Source organism: Pelodiscus sinensis, chromosome 9, assembly GCF_052426305.1.
Source record: "Pelodiscus sinensis isolate ZL-2025 chromosome 9, ASM5242630v1, whole genome shotgun sequence".
NCBI classification, from domain to species: domain Eukaryota; kingdom Metazoa; phylum Chordata; order Testudines; family Trionychidae; genus Pelodiscus; species Pelodiscus sinensis.
The window spans coordinates 58,101,783-58,118,156 of record NC_143060.1 but is presented as its reverse complement, the minus strand read 5'-3'; the positions used below and the strand labels follow the sequence as shown (position 1 = coordinate 58,118,156).

Here is a 16,374-nt window from a genome sequence, read left to right as displayed (position 1 = left end):
ATGTTGAACGAGAGGGGCTGGTTTTCAACCCTCGACCTTCAAGAAACCTACTTCTACATAACCATTCACCCTTCTCACAGGAAGTTTCTCAGATTTACTACAGGCAACAATCACTTTCAGTAGTGTGTCCTGCCCTTCAGACTATCGACAGCACCATGTATGTTTACCAAAACTCTGGCCCGTAGTGAATGTGTTTCTTCAGACATCGGGGGGGAGTCATATTCTCCTATTTAGATTATTGTCTATACAAAGCTACTTCACAACAAACCCTACCCATGATGAACACTACTTGTGAGATCTTTTCCCTCTTGGGCCTATTAATAAACATAGAAATCTACTCTGCAACCCAGATGCTAGATGCAGTCAGAGCCAGAGCCACCCTTGCTGTCCATCGGTTCCACACACTACAATGGGGTGGGCAAGACATTTGGCCTGTCAAGCCACTGGATCCAGTCCATAGTCACATCACCAGCATCCTTACTGAAGACCAGCTGCAGCCGCGTTAAACAGCAGGTTGCAAAATTGCTCTGCAATCTGGGCAGGGAGGAGAGAGCTTTGCATGCTGTTCCTGCCCCCTTGCAAAATCCGTCAGCTCCCATCTGGCCCATAGGAGATGAGAAATTTTGCTAAAGGCAGGGGCAGTGAATAAAGCCTCCTCACTCTCCCTCCCTCTGTCTCTCCCTCGCTATGCAGGCGCAGAGCTGTGTGGAGCAGATCGCCCAGCACACAGGCAGAGCTGCTGGCTAGGAACTGCCTATGTACGTGCCTCCCAGCCAGAGCCTGTCCCTGGTTCTCCTGCCTCTTTTTCTCCCCCTCTTCCCAACTACCTGCCACAGGCCACCACCCAAACCCTCTGTATCCCCTCTCCCCACCTCCTCCAGGTCACAACTCCCTCCCAGGCACTGCGCTCCCTTCTACATTCCTCCCCCAGGCCCGAATCCTCTCCTGCAACAGGTCTCCCTGACCTTGCACCCCATTCCCCTACCCCAGATCATAACCCTCTCCTTCACCCAAACTCTCTCTCAGACCCCACACTCCCTCCTGCATCCAAGTCCTATATCCCCAAGCTCCCTTCTGCACCCAACCTGCTGTCCCAGATGCTGCACCCCTACCTATTCTCCTACCCCATGCCAGAATTCTCTCCTGCACCCCTCCTCCTCCCTGACTCTGCACTCCATTCCCCTGGCCCAGGTCACCACCCAAACCCTCTGCACCCCCTTTCCCTCCTTCTCCCAGGTTACAACTCCATCCCAGTCCCTGCACCCTCTCCTACATCTCTCTCCCAAGCCAGAATCCTCTCCTGTGCTCATAAGCCCTCCTGGACCCTATGCCCCAAACCCATCCCCCAAATTACATGCCCCTCCTTCACCCATACTACCTCTCAGACCCCACACTCCCTCCTGAACCCTATTCCTATATCCCAAGCTCCCTTCTACCTCCCACCCACCATCCCAGTCATCCTCTACCTGCTGACCCAACACTATGGGCAAACTTACCACCCCAATCCTTGAGTACTCAAGGTCAATGCTTGGCTTCTCCATGGTTCCAAAATAAGAATTTATCTAGTCTGAGAGGGCGAAGCAAGTTCTCCTGAAAAGCCATTGTCCCTCAATGAGATACACCTACCAAAATAAATGGTGACAATTTCAGAAATGGGGCAACCAACATCAGCTACAACTCGCTACAACCTCCATACCTATCATTTTGGAGTATCTTCTGGATCTTAGTGAAGCAGGGCTTTCCATCAGCTCCATAAAATCCATCTGTGAGCCATCACCATCTTCCACAATTTGGTGGATGACGTTTCTGTTTTCACTCCTGCTATTACGAAATGATTCCCTGTAGGATTATGCAAAACATGCCTTGATGTATGACCATGTGTACCACCTTGGGATCTGACCCTTATCTTGAACACCCTGATGAGGCCCCCTTTTGAGCCCTGGTGACCTCATCCTTCCAGCAGATGGCCATGAAGGTATCATTTCTAGTTGCGATCACATCTGCCAGATGGATGGGGACTATCACAGCTTTCATGGTAGACCCACCCTACATCATCTTTTCCAAAGATAAAATCACACTGCGCCTGCATACAAAATTCCTGCCAAAGGTCATTTCTGCTTTCCATATTAATTAATGTATTTACTTATCTACATTCTACCCCAAGCCACATAATTCTCCCGAATAAATCAATATTACACTCCTTGGATATAAGACGTGCGGTAGCCTTTTATATCGATAGGACAAGACAATTTAGAAGATCCATAAGGGAACAATCATCTGTCCTTGCCGCTTCTTGGACATGACTTCCAAAGCCTGCTTCCGCCCAATGTGGGTACTGCTCTGTAGTCACCTGAGTGGAGCACCCAGAGGGACACCACTTGAAGGAGAAGAAGAAGTTACTGATGATGGTTCTTCAAGATATGTGTCCCTGTGGGTGCTTCACTACCCTACCTTCTTTCCCACTGCTTTGGAGTCTGCTAAAGGCTTGTGGTAAAAATGGAACAGAGGGGACCAACGCCACGTGTGCAGCTAACACATGGAACAGTATGAGACAGCAACTGCGCATGCACGGAGCAGGAAGGCACTGCTAGGCTAAAAATCTCTGATCGCCGGCACAAGGATGCACCAAGACCTGAATGGAGTATTCCACAGGTACACACATTCCTCTTCCTCTTTGTATTCCCCTCAGTGCTGCTAATACCCAGGGTCTTCCTCAGAATTCAACAGGAGAGAGTCATCCTTATTGCACCAGCATGGCCAAGGCAGCATTGGTTCACTATGCTCCTGTTCCTGTCAGTGGCCAGGACCATAATACTCCCTCTAGTGCTGGACCTGCTGACCCAGGAGTTCCTCAGGCTATGTCACCTGGACAAACAGTTGTTCCACGTCACAGTTTGGATGCTCCATGGCTGAACCGCCTTGAGTGCCAGTGTTTGGACATGGTCAGGTAGGTTCTAATGGGTTAAGTCTTCCACCAGGGTGCCATTTATCCCCTCCACCAGGGCTAAATGGAAGCGGTTCTCCCTCTAGTGCATAACTAAGGGTATGCCCCCTCAATAGGCATCAGTCCCACTTCTAAATTAACTTCTTTCTTTAAAGCAGCCGGGTTTAGCCATCTCATCCATTAAAGTGCACTTGTCAGCTATCTCTGACTTCCACCAGGGGTCCAGTCTAACATCCCTCTTTGGGGACTGGTAATGGTGTGGTTCCTTAAAGGGTTAGACAAGATCTACCCTCAGATGCAACAAGTTTGTCACCTTGGGACCTGAGTTTGGTGCTCTCTTGACTTATGGCTCCTCTGTTTGAACCCCTGGCCACTTTTTCTTTAGCCTCCCTCTCATATAAGGTGACCTTCCTGGTAGCAATTTTTTCTGCCAGAAGGGGGCAAATATGACAGTTCTGGGTCAACGGAACCTATGCTATTGGGTACATATGGCATATTTGGTTTTAGCAGCTAAGAGGCACAGTTTAGTGGTTTAAAGTAATGAAAACTTGCCAGAAGCTTTCCTGATGTTTTCCATTTATTGTTAGAATGAGCAATACAATCATTTGTCAAACTGGGGTCTAGCTTTTGAATGTTCTGTAGGTGAGAAATTGTGAAGCTTTGATCCCTTGTGTGTGCCTTGAACACAGCTGTAGGAATAATTACAGCACCCAGCAGGAATAATTACAGTATAGAGAAATTTGCTTGACACTGTGTTGGACAAGAGATTTTTTTTTATTTTACAGAATAGTAATGTGTATTGTAATGGGTGAAGGATAGTGTCCCCTGGCATAAATACAACAGACAGTACGGAAACTTTGAAGCACAGAAAAATGAGGGTATGCTTGAGAAACTTTCTTCTCAGTGCTGTGACACATGCTTTTTGTCTAACACACAGAAAGAACAAAGACTTATCTTAACCCACGTCCTATTTTTATTAGGATACAGGCAAATCTGCCATTCTGAACATATCTAAAATGGAAATGCATTGTAGTTTGTATCACACACTGGGCTGTAGACAGTGTTGTTTGGTGGTTGGAACAGTAAAGTTGCCAAAGCAGAATCAGGTGGCAGAAGTGGAGTCATGGGCAGGAGACAAGTCCGTAGTCAGAATCAGAAGCCAGAACAGAACCATAGAGCAGGGTCAGGGTCCAGCCAATAGTTGGAGCCATGAGACAGGAGCACCGAGGAAGGTTGGGACTAGAGTGAAGTGGAAGCAGATATGGTAGGAGCAAGCACCAGAGCAAGAACCAGATCTGGTGCCGTTGCATATGTTGAACTTAGATGATGAGCTGTTAGTCCTTCAATCTGGTCAGGAAGCGCAGTCATTTTGTAAGGGTTTATTGGGCTCAGCCACGCTCACTGGGCTGTGATTGCACCCAGAGCCAGCTGAGTTCTTGACAACATCTAGCAGTTCTCTCTGTTCTTTTTAGAGCTTAATAAATAGGAGACATTCCCAAAAGTCACAGCATGTACAGGTGTATTTGGAGGGATAAGGGATTCCTGCCCTTCATTGACTGAGCCAGAGTGTAGTATCATCATCACTGGAAAAACGCCTGTATCACTATAATTGAGCTAACTGCCTCCCTTAGGGTCACTAAAACAGGAATCTACAAGTCCTAAAGCAAATCTGCATACTGTTTTCCTATCCTTTTATTTGTAATAATAGTTTCAGCATTATAAGTTGATATACTCATTTATCATCCCAACCATTATTAATGAACGCAGTTTTTCTTCATTATGTTGTCATGGTAACTGTGCGACACATTTGAGTAGAATTAGCTGTTTCCAGATGGAGAACTTCATTCAGAGTATTTGCCTTTTGAGACTGCCTATGGCATATTTTCTTTTGAAATGCTTTCTTTACCACCTCAAACTTTGTGTTTTCTTTAGGGCTGTTGTTGCCTTCCTTTTTGTATTGTGATGCATTTTGTGGAATTTATTGTACAAGTAACAATAATTTGTCTGCCTTTCCTATTCAGCAGGTTTGCTTTTTGCCTCTTTGTAGTCAGTTGCATTGTATATCTTCAGTACCTTTGCAGTAGTGGCAAAGTACATCCCACAGAACCCTTTCTCTTTGTATAGAGTGCTAGAAGATTTACCTGGGATGGCTCGGGTCCTTAACTCAATTAATTTTTCTTTTTGGAAAATAAAATGAAAATGTACCATGCTTCCTTTAAATCATTCCTCTGGAGTGGGGTAGGGAATGAGGGGCTCAGTGTGCAGGCTGGCCCGGAGAGAGGCCCTAGTCCTCTCTCACTGCAGCAGCTTGGGGCCAGGTGAGAGTGCTGCAATCATTAATCTTAGTTTAAATGGTGTTAATCTCAGAGTTTGCCAGTTATTCTGTGATGGTTATTGTCAGGCTTCCCATCGTTATCTCTTGTTGGTCATCTCACTATTAGAGGTTTCTACCTGTCTCCAAGGATGGCAGTTCTGCTCATTTGTTTAGCATCAGGCACAATGGATGTTTTCTGATTGTCTTCAAGTTTCTCCCTTCTTCTTGACCATCTGGACAGTCGTGATGGTTTTCACACTTCTCCTTAATTAGGCACACATGCATCACTCACACCACACAATTTTACAGAGAATTTCAGACAGGATTACATTTTAGAAATGATTATGTAGTTACCAAAGAAATAACAAAAGAACTGTACACAGCTTAGTTTGCAGTGCAGACAAGAAGTACAACTTAATTTGTAATGCAGTCAAGAAGCAAGATTTAATTTGTAATTCAAACAAGAAGCAAGACGTTATAGCAAACACTGTAATAAAATCATGTCCTAAGTTAAAGAAATGACCATCACAAGTTATGGTCTCTTCCTGCTTTAACATTGTGGTATGAACTTATAAGGTTACCCGGTGCATCTCTACCAAATGCACAGGCCATTTCTTCCTGCTGCTCATGAAGGGTGGCTAGCAGGGTCAAACAGAAGCATACCAATCTTATAAGCAGAACATTATACATGATTTATTATCTTCATTATACTTATATTCTTATACAAACACTAAAAAACTACTTTTTGGCTACATCTGTATAGTAAGATAAATGCTGATAGAGCTTTAGCTATCACACATGTCCTTACCCTGAACACCTTATAGCGGTGGTTTCCAAAATATGGCATGTGTACTCTTGGGGGTACGTGAGACATCTCTGAGAATACGCAGGTTAATTTTTGTAGTGGTGAATTATATTTATTGTTTTACTTACTGCATTTTCAGAATAGCTTCAAAACTCTGTGGGAATTTGCTATATAAATAGTATAGTTAATTTACTTGAAGATGTACCTGTGAGAATATAGATCAGTCATGGACGCCTGTGGCCTGCTGGGGTCTACTGGTCATCTGTTCACCCCTATGCTTGCCCCCTCCTACTCCTTTGAAGTTAGGTAAATGGATGTTTGTAGCTCAAATGTCAGATAAACTGGATATTACCTTTACATTAGATAGGCTGGGAATACTGAATTAAGGTCACCACATTGTGATTATCTCTGCTCTTACCTCCACCCAACTCTGCCCTTACCAATCTTTTTATTAACAAACCACAGCCCACCTAATGGTCCATGGAAAACATATATCCTGGCTTTTAATCTGTCAACTCACTAATAAGGGAGAACTCCTCATGTCCACATCATCCCTCATGATCCTCTGTTCGGTCCTGCCCTTCTCCATTACCCCACTGTTGGCTGGTATCTACTTCTTTCAGTTTTACCTCCCCTCTTTTCTAGTATTCATCAGTGATGTTAGTCTCCAGATACAGCCCAGAAATTATTTTTTTTTATGTCTACACTGGACATATGGAGTACAAAAGGCCTGGACAAAAGACAGCCCATGGCAAGAGCTGACCCACCAAACCACCGGATCTGGCCCGCTGATGCTCTGGGGAGCCCCAGGAAGGCTCCCCTGCTTGTCTTGCAGCCCTGCACACTGCTCAGGCTGTGGGGCTGTTTTTCTTTAAAAACTGAGGGGGGGGGGAAGGCTTCTGGTGTAACTCCCGCCCTCAGCACAATCCCATTGGCTGGCTTCTGACCAGAAACTGGCCAAAGGGAGCTGCCAGTTTGAATAACAGGGAAGCCACAAAGCACTAGCTCCCTCCCTTCCTGCTCAGTTATTCACACAAGCACATGGCCAAGTAGCCTGTGCAGGCATGGGGCAGGCAAGCTGGCCGAGAAACTTTTCAAGCTCTTAGAGCATTTAGCTCTAGGGTTTCCAGGTGTCCGGTTTTGAACCGGACAGTCCAGTATTTGAGCTTTCTGTTTGGGAAACAAATTGAGAAAATATAAATGTCTGGTATTTTCCAAATACAGGCAGTCCCCGGGTTACGTACAAGATAGGGACTGTAGGTTTGTTCTTAAGTTGAATCTGTATGTAAGTCGCAACTGGCGTCAGCCGCTGCTGAAACTGATCAGTTTCAACCGCGGCTAAATCTGGATGCCAGTTCTGACTTACATACAGATTCAACGTAAGAAACCCAGGCGTCCCCAAGTCAGCTGCTGCTGAAACTGATCAGCGGCTGATTCCAGGAAGCCTGGGGCAGAGCAACTCTGCCTTGGGCTTCCTGTAGTCAGCCGCTGGTCAGTTTCAGCAGCGGCTGAATCAGGACGCCTGGGGCAGAGCAGCTGGGGTGCTGCCAGGTTGGTCCGGAGCGGCGCTGCGGGACCAACCCGGCAGCCCCCAGCTGCTCTACCCCAGGGGTAGGCAAGAAAAGCCTGGTCTGCTGGGGGCCAGCTGCACCCCCCCAGCAGACCAGGGAGACAGGGGTGGCGGGACCGCCCAAGTCCTCCACGGCTTTGCTCCGTCTCCCTGGTCTGCTGACCTGGGAGACGCGAAGCAAAGCCGCAGAGCACGCGGGCAGCGGGACAGTCCAGGCGCGCTGCGGCTGTCCCACTGCTGGCGTGCTCTGAGGCTTTGCTCCCCATCTCCCTGGTCTGCAGGGAGACAGGGAGCAAAGCCTTGGAGCATGCCCGCAGCGGGACAGCCCAGGCGCGCCGTGGCTGTCCCACTACGGGCGTGCTCCGAGGCTTTGCTCCCCATTTCCCTGGTCTGCTGGTCGGGAGATGGGGAGCAAAACCGCGGAGCACGCCCGCAGGGGGACAGCTCAAGTGCGCCCGGGCTGTCCCGCTGCGGGCATGCTCCAAGGCTTTGCTCCCCGTCTCCCTGCAGTCCAGGGAGACGGGGAGCAGCTTTTCTCACCCCGGAGGACGGGGGTGGCGGACCGCGGCGCATCTGGGCGTCCCGCCGCTCTCGTCCTCCGGGGCGAGAAAAGCCCCGTTCATAACTGCAGATCCGACATAAGTCGGATCCACGTAACTCGGGGACTGCCTGTAAGATATAATGTAGATTGTGATGTAATGTCACGTGTGTCTGGTATTTTTGTTGAAACCATCTGGCAACCCTATTTAGCTCTGCAGGCAGGCAGGGTGTTTGGGGTGCTGGCTGGTACGTCTCCTGGCCAGAGTCTGCCTCTGGCACCCCCAGCCCTTCTCTGCCCCCCCCCCCCCAACATACACAAACCCTCTGCTCCCATGCCTCCTTCCAGATCTGGCACCCGAATACCCTGTCCAGATCACAGTTGCCTTTTACCCTAGGTTATAAACCAAACTCCTTCACCCTTGTCCCCTCCCATAGGTCACAAACCAAACTCCTGCATCCCAGTCCCCTTCTCTAGGTCGCAACTGCCTCCTCCCAGACACCACTCTCCCTCCTGTACCTCAGTCCCTTACCCCAAGCTCCCTTATACACCCAACCTCCTTCTCAGACCCTGCACCTTCTCCATTAATATCATGGAAGGAGTGCTACCTTCGACCACTTTCCAAAATCTTGGAGTGGCCTCCATCAAAAATTATTGCCCACTCCTGGACTACAAGCACTTGATACTCTACTGGCTCTTACAGTTAGACCTGAGATTCTCTCTGTGCTACATCAGTGATACAGGAATTGTTGCAGGTTATATGAAGCATATAAAAACTTTTCTATTCTATTTGTCTTTTGCTCTTCTAATTCACATATGCAGCAGGGGAACCTTGAGGTTTTTTTCATGTAGAATCTAATGTGTCTCTCGAGAATAGAGAAAATTATTGAAGATGAGGAACAAAAGGAAGATTGATATTGAAATCTTAACTCAGTATTTCCAGTTTTTCTAGTATTTAGGGATGTTTGAACTGCAATTTGCTAATTTCTCAATTTCCTTTTTTTGATGGAATTCAGAAATAGGACTTGGTTTATATTCATTGGTGGAGTAATATTGCTAAAACTTATCAGTACATATCTATTTTCAATATTAGCTCTATCTTACTGAAATATTGCCATTTGGCACATTTTTATAGCAATATTTGTTTTATTTATGTTGGTTAAAACACATGGGGACTAGACCAAATACAATACTACCAAGTAAATTAAAAAACAATTACTATCAGTTTAAAATTACCCTTTTTAAAAAGTGAACTCTTTTGGGGCTGAATTTCTTTTGCTGCCAAATAGTTGCTGGTATAAGTAGTAGATTAATTTCCAGATTTACTTTTTGTTGCAGTAAAATCAGGAAAATGTGTTTATTTTGTTTTGATTGTTTACCCTAACAAGAGAAATAGACTGCATGAAAACCTACTAGTAAAAAAGAAAGGTTTACATTATGTAAATACTGATCTCTGTCTGCAACTTGGACTACTGCTGTTCTGCTGTGTGCAGGGGTCCAAGAAGAGCTAAGGTAGACATTATTAATGCTTGTAGAGGTTGTATGCTCTATAGAGTAGATAAAAATAGGAAATGAAAAAAAATTGGATTGTATTTTTAATTTAATTAAATACAGGGCTTTTTAAATCAAGCTATTTATAATGGATGGTGTAAGGCCTTTACTAATATACTATACCATATACAGGCAGTCCCCGGGTTACGTACAAGATAGGGACTGTAGGTTTGTTCTTAAGTTGAATCTGTATGTAAGTCGGAACTGGCGTCCAGATTCAGCCGCTGCTGAAACTGACCGCCAGTTCTGACTTACATAAAGAATCAACTTAAGAACCGCAAGTCAGCTGCTACTGAAACTGATCAGCAGCTGATTCCAGGAAGCCCGGGGCAGAGCAACTCTGCCTCGGGCTTCCTGTAGTCAGCACTGGTCAGTTTCAGCAGCGGCTAAATCAGGATGCCAGGGGCAGAGCAGCTGGGGTGCTGCTGGGTTGCTCCAGTAGCGCCGCTCCTCGGCACTACTGGACCAACCCAGCAGCACCCCCTCTGCTCTGCCCCAGGCGTCCTGATTCAGCTGCTGCTGAAACTGACCAGCAGCGGCTGAATCAGGACCAGAGCAGCTGGGGTGCTACTGAGTTGGACCAGTAGCGCCCAGAGCGGCGCTGCGGGACCAACCGTCAGCACCCCAGCTGCTCTGCCACAGGCGTCCAGAGAAAAGCCTAGTCTGCTGGGGGGGCAGGGGTGTACTAGCTGCGCCCCCCCCCCCTACCTCAGCAGACCAGGAAGACACGGGTGGCGGAACGAGATGCACCGCGGTCCCACCGCCTGGGTCCTCCGCAGCTTTGCTCCCCGTCTCTCTGGTCTGCTGAAGACCAGCAGACCAGGGAGACGGGGAGCAAAGCTTCTGAGGACGCCGGCAGCGGGACAGCCGCGGGGCGTCTGGGCTGTCCCGCTGCCGGCTTCCCCTGCGGCTTTGCAAAGCCGCGGGGAAGCCAGCAGCGGAGCAGTCCAGGCGCACCTGGGGTGCCCCGCTGCCTGAGCCCCCCCGCAGCTTTGCAAAGCCGCGGGGAAGCCGGCAGCGGAGCAGTCCAGGCGCGCCTGGGCTGCCTCGCTGCCCGAGCCCCCCCGCGGCTTTGCAAAGCTGCGGGGGGGCTCGGGCAGCGAGGCAGCCCAGGCGCGCCTGGACTGCTCCGCTGCCGGCTTCCCCACGGCTTTGCAAAGTCGCGGGGGGGAGAGGCGGGGGGCAGGAGGGCAGCCCAGGCACCCCTGGGCTGCCCGAGCCCCTCCACAGCTTTGCTCTGCGTCTTCCTGGTCTGCAGACCAGGGAGACGCAGAGAAAGCCCCAGAGTACACGGGCGGCAGGACTGCGAGGTCCCTCAGTCCGTGTACTCTGGGGCAGCCCCGTTCGTAACTGCGGGTCCGACATAAGTCGGATCCGCGTAATTCGGGGACTGCCTGTACTATACTGTTTTATAATCTATGAAAATCATGTAAATACAAAAATATAAGCACTATGTGTTTGCTGCAAAGTTTTAAAAAATACCAAACAAATGAAGTAGTGAAGTCACTGGCTAAGCATCTGGAATCAACGTTTGTAGAAGTGCTGAACAAGCTTTTGACAGCAATAGCAGCTTTTGCAGGTGCAGAGACAATATTTTGTGCATTTCAATTTATTCACCCATTTCAGTTCAATGACTGGTTCATTCAGAGTTAAGAAACTGGGAGTTGAAAAGCAGGAAAGCTGTTTTCTTCTATCAATCTGTGAATAAAATCTAGATATGAGAGTACTGGTTCTAAAATCTTGAGAGATATGAGAATGAGAAACAATCAGTTCAGATCACTGGCTAAAAATAATACTTTCTTTTTTAACAAATGAATTAGTTTGAAACATACAACATACTTTGAAAAACCATTTTTGTCTGGTATATTTAAGGGAGTTTTATTTAATAAAAATTAATTTTCAGGTTTTGTGCATTTTTAACTGGATTTCCATACATATAGATCTTGACACAAATTACAACTAAAAACATTAATTGTCTAGGAAGTGCATCATTCAACATTTTCTAACATTATAAAAAAGTAAAAAGTAAAAATCTGAACATATGTAAATTAAACTATATAATTACTTAAATGAATCTATATAGATATAGTGTGTCCTAGTTAGTCAAAAGGACCATCAAATTTAGTATAAAGGCTATATTTAGTTGCAAATCAACAGCTAAAGAGAATCAACCTTTGTTTACAAAAATAACTAAAAAGTTTGAATGCAAAACAATTAACATCAGTTATTTAAATGAAGGTTTTCTGCTTGCTGATTTAAATTGCTATTTTTTTAAAGTAATCCACCCTGTTGATGTGGGTGGGAGATGATCTTTGCAGGAGCCTAGTTTCATTTTTTTGTGGGTCCACTGGCTGTATGCATTTCCTGGCACAGTATCATACTATGTCTAGACTACGTTCTGTTTTCGAAAGAGGATATGCAAAAATCTTCTTCTGAAATCACTTTCGAAAATGGATCTTTCAAAAGTGAAAGTAGCCTGTTTTTGGGGGGGAAAACCCCCTTTTTTTAAAAAAAAAAGTTCTTCCTTAAAAAATGAGGTTTATGCAGTTTTTTCGAAAAAGGGGATTTTCCCTGGGGGAAAAAAGCATCCGGACTACTTTCACTTTCGAAAGATCTGCTTTCAAAAGTGAGATAAGAAGATCCTGCAAAATTTGCATATCCTCTTTCGAAAATAGAACGTAGTTTAGACGTACCCAGAGTAACAATTGAGGAGTGTGGGTACGTCTACACTGGAAAAAACAAAAACACTCCAGCAATTTTTAGAGCATGGATCAACTGATTCAGGCTCACAGGACTTGCAAAGGGAGGTAAAAATAGCAGTGTAGATATTCCCATTCTGGTTGGAGCTAGGATTCCAAAGTATCCGGTATTGACCCGGACAGTCCAATATTTTTTCGCCTCTTATCTGGTAAAAAAAATAAATCAGAAAATACCGGACACCTAAAGTGTCCGGTATTTTCTGACTTTTTCCCCTACCAGGAGGCGAAAATACCAGACACCTGGCAACCCTATCACACTCAGGAACAACGCCCAACCCTCTCCTCCTCCCCCGGACTTTCCTTCTCCCCGCTTACCTGGTTTCACAGGAAAGCTGTCTTCTGCCATGGAAGAAGAAAACAAGATGACTGATGGCAAAAAAAAAAAAAAAAAAAAAAAAGCCCCAGAGGCCTTAAAGGGGCCATGCTGGGTTTTTTTGGTTACATTTATTTATTTATTTTTCTCGTCAACTTCGGTCCCCCCCCCCTTTTTTTTTCTCAACAGTGGTTTTTTTTGGCAGCGGGGCGGGGGAGGGCATGTTCAGTATTTTTGGATAAACCATCTGGCAACCCTAATTGGAGCTTGGTCCCTGAAATAGGGAAGTGAACTGATAACTGATTACCCAGTACCTCGCGAGCAGCCCACCTGCTTCTGTTCAATCAGTTAACCAGTTAAAATAAATGTTTAACTGGTTAAATAATTAAGCAGGATTTTACATCCCTATTCTGAAACCAGGAAGGGGGTTGGGCTCAGAGCCTGAGCTGCTCTGCTATTTTTACCCGATAACGCGAGCCTTTGCTGCTGTGTTTTGTTTTTCTCTCTGTTTTTGCAGTATTGGTGTACCCTGGATGTAGGGGTACTCAGGGCACTGCCTCATAACTGGGGGAAAAGGAGGAAGATTACTTCTTCTGACCCTGGCATTGTCTCCTACGCAAGATCCATTTACTTGGACCTTGAAGGAGTCAGTTCACATTTCTCATTGTATTCTAGCCCACACATGTAATAGAACATTGATAAGATGTGAGCTTTGAGTTCCGAATAATTCACCAGCCATTCTGTACTGCCCTTTTGAATCATTAGGCCCCCAGGCGGTTGCCCTCTTTGTCCCCTACTGCTGGTGGACCTGACTATGCTGTTGGCTCTGAATTCAAGTTCTCTAACCCTAGCCTTGGGCTCTATTTCTATATTTCAGAATTGCTTCACTTTTTCTTTCTGTAATAGTAATAAGCATTTACATTACTTTGGCCCGCATGCTGCATAGGTTAGAACATTATCAAACAATGCCTTCCCACAAATAGGGAGCATGCAGCCTTTCACAAGAGCAGATCCATCTTCTCAGAGAGGATGCACGATGGCAGTAGTAGTTTGAAGCCTTGAATGATAGGAAACGTCAATGCCTGAACTTACTAGAAACCCTAGTTATCTGAGAGTTCTTTCCTGTGGCTCCCCATCAGATTGACTTTTGAGACACATTTGGAAGTGTTCTTTTCTAGAGATTATTTCTATAGTGGGTGTTAGGACGAGAGCAGATTCTGAGTTTTTTAGGGCCTATATCGTTAAGGGATTGGTTGATAATAAGCAGCATGATAGGGGTTTTTTCCCAGTTTGCTGCTTTTCCATTTACTGAAATCTACTGGTACAAAACTTTTTCTTTTTTTCTTTCTTTTTTCTTGGTCCTCAGATGAGTATAGGATCAAACCAGTGGAAGAGGTCAAATACATGAAAAATGGGGGAGAAGATGATCAGAAAATAGCAGCCAGGAACCAGGAAAATTTGGTAAGGACTGAACTTATCACTTGCTTAATAAAATGAACAAGAGCATGGCTCTGTTTTTATAATGAAATATGCGGTGTTCAGTATGTTTATATTACAGCTTACATCCTTCAAAAGGATTTTCTTGAAAATGTGATAACTGTATATAGCTTGCATAGAAGGTACAAATACTGTATTACTTTTTCCTGCTTGTCTTTGAGTTAGCCTATACTTGATCTTGTGAAGTAATTCAGTGGAAGTAGTATTTGTATTCACCTCCTTTGCAAATAGAAGTTTATGCAGGTCATGATGAATTTGTGAAATATAGGAAGTCCCCAGCTGATGAGTGGGTTGTGTTCAAAAAGTTTGTTTGTAAGTCAGTTGTTGGGAACTCAGAACTTATTTTCCAATAGAAACAATGTTATAAATGGTGGTTAGTTTCCTACACTAGCCCACAAATGCTTTTTAACCCATAATGTAGCTAAAATACTTTATATTTCCAATGAAAAATACAGTAGTAGAAAATATTATTAGTAGTTAAACAAAACAGAAAGGCAATACCCTTGACTAAAAATAGTTTTTTATTTAACCTTGAATGCTGGTGCTTGAGGAAAGGCAGGTTTAATTAGTGGAAGATGAGGAGGGCTGATGGAGATTCTACAGGCAGCCCCAGGGCTAGGTTTAACTCTTCTGGATGCCCGGGGCTTAGGGATGTGACTGACTGGTCGACTATCTGATAAGCAAATGCTTATCGGATAGTCGACAGGCTATTTGACTAGTCACTTCCCGCCCCCCCCCCCCCACTTGTTACCTCTATCAAAAAGAGGCAGCAAGGTGGGAGGAGAAGAGGGGGTGCTTCAAAGCGGCAGTGCCGCGTGGAGCCTGGGGCCAGACTGTGGGCTCCACGCGGCACTATTACTTTGAAATGCCCAGCTGGCTCCTAGCTGCATGCGTCTTTCAAAGCGGCAGCTCCACATGGAGCCAGGGGTCATCAGGGAACTCCTCCGCTGACCCCGGGATCCATGTAGTGCTACTGCTTTGAAATGCCGCATGAAGCTAGATGCCATGCTCCCTGCGGCATTTCAAATGGCAGTGCCGCATGGGACTCGAAGTCCCCAGCCGACCCTGGGCTCCATGCGGCGCTGCCGCGTTGAAACGCCACAGGAAGCACGAGGCCAGGGGGCAACGGCTGTTGATAGACTTCAAAGGCGGAAGCACCATTAACGACTATTTGATTAGCCAAATAATTGAAATTTTACATCTCTAGGGTGGTGCCAAAAGTGAGGGGTTCAGATTGCAGAAGGGGACTCTGGATTGAGGCAGTGGGGGCTTAAACCATGGCTTCTCCCCAACCGACAGTTGTGAGCCTGCCCCCTGCTCCTCTGGAGTCCTCTAGCCCAGTGGTCCCCAACCTTTTGGGGCTGCTGGGGGCGGGGCCACTCATGCGCTGGGCGCCTGGGGGCGGGGCCATGCACAGGCCTGGGGACAGGGCCACCCCATACACCGAGTGCCAGGGGCTGGAACAGCCCATGTGCTGCATGCCCAGGGCCGGCGCCAGCGCCGCTCCTGTGCCGTGCACCCAGGAGCCGGCTGCGCCCATGTGCCGCATGCCTGGGGCCGGCGCTGCTCCTGTGCCACGTTCCCAGGGGCAGAGACGCCCATACACTGTGCACCTGGGGCTGGCGCCGCTCCTCTGCCACGTGCCCAAGGGCGGGGCCACCCATACGCCACGCACCTGGGCCCGGCACAGCCCGTGCACCTGGGGGCGGGGCTGCCCATGTGCTGCGTGCCCGGGGCCAGCTCCGATCACTTGGCGGGCGCACAGAAATGGCCCGGTGGGCGCCATGGCACCCGCGGGCACCGTGTTGGGGACCACTGCTCTATCCCATGCCCACACCACTCACTGCCTCCTAGTGAATGGGAGCTGGACACAGTCCGGAGGACTGGAGGGGAGCCAGAGGCTGGGGTTGGGGACTGCCCAAGCTGATGTTGAGACTGTGGTGGGGGGAGGGGCTGGCTGGAGGATGGATGATGCTGCCTGAGCCGCTGCTAAAGCCCACGTGTTGGGGGAAAGGCTGGGGGCTGGTGCTGGCTGCATTCCTCCAGTGCACCATTCACTGCCACCTGTGCCTCTAGCCTGCAC

The 16,374-nt window shown here is 47.1% G+C and overlaps 1 protein-coding gene across 2 annotated transcripts in view; it reads left to right on the top strand.

The window, feature by feature from the left end:
* C9H1orf21 (chromosome 9 C1orf21 homolog) overlaps window positions 1-16,374 on the top strand; it is a 191,085-nt gene that overhangs the window by 95,196 nt on the left and 79,515 nt on the right. For both annotated transcript variants that reach the window (XM_075936770.2, XM_075936771.2), the window contains one exon: window positions 14,161-14,255. In XM_075936770.2, coding sequence (XP_075792885.1) covers window positions 14,161-14,255 — 95 coding nt within the window. The remainder of the gene's footprint in view (window positions 1-14,160; window positions 14,256-16,374) is intronic.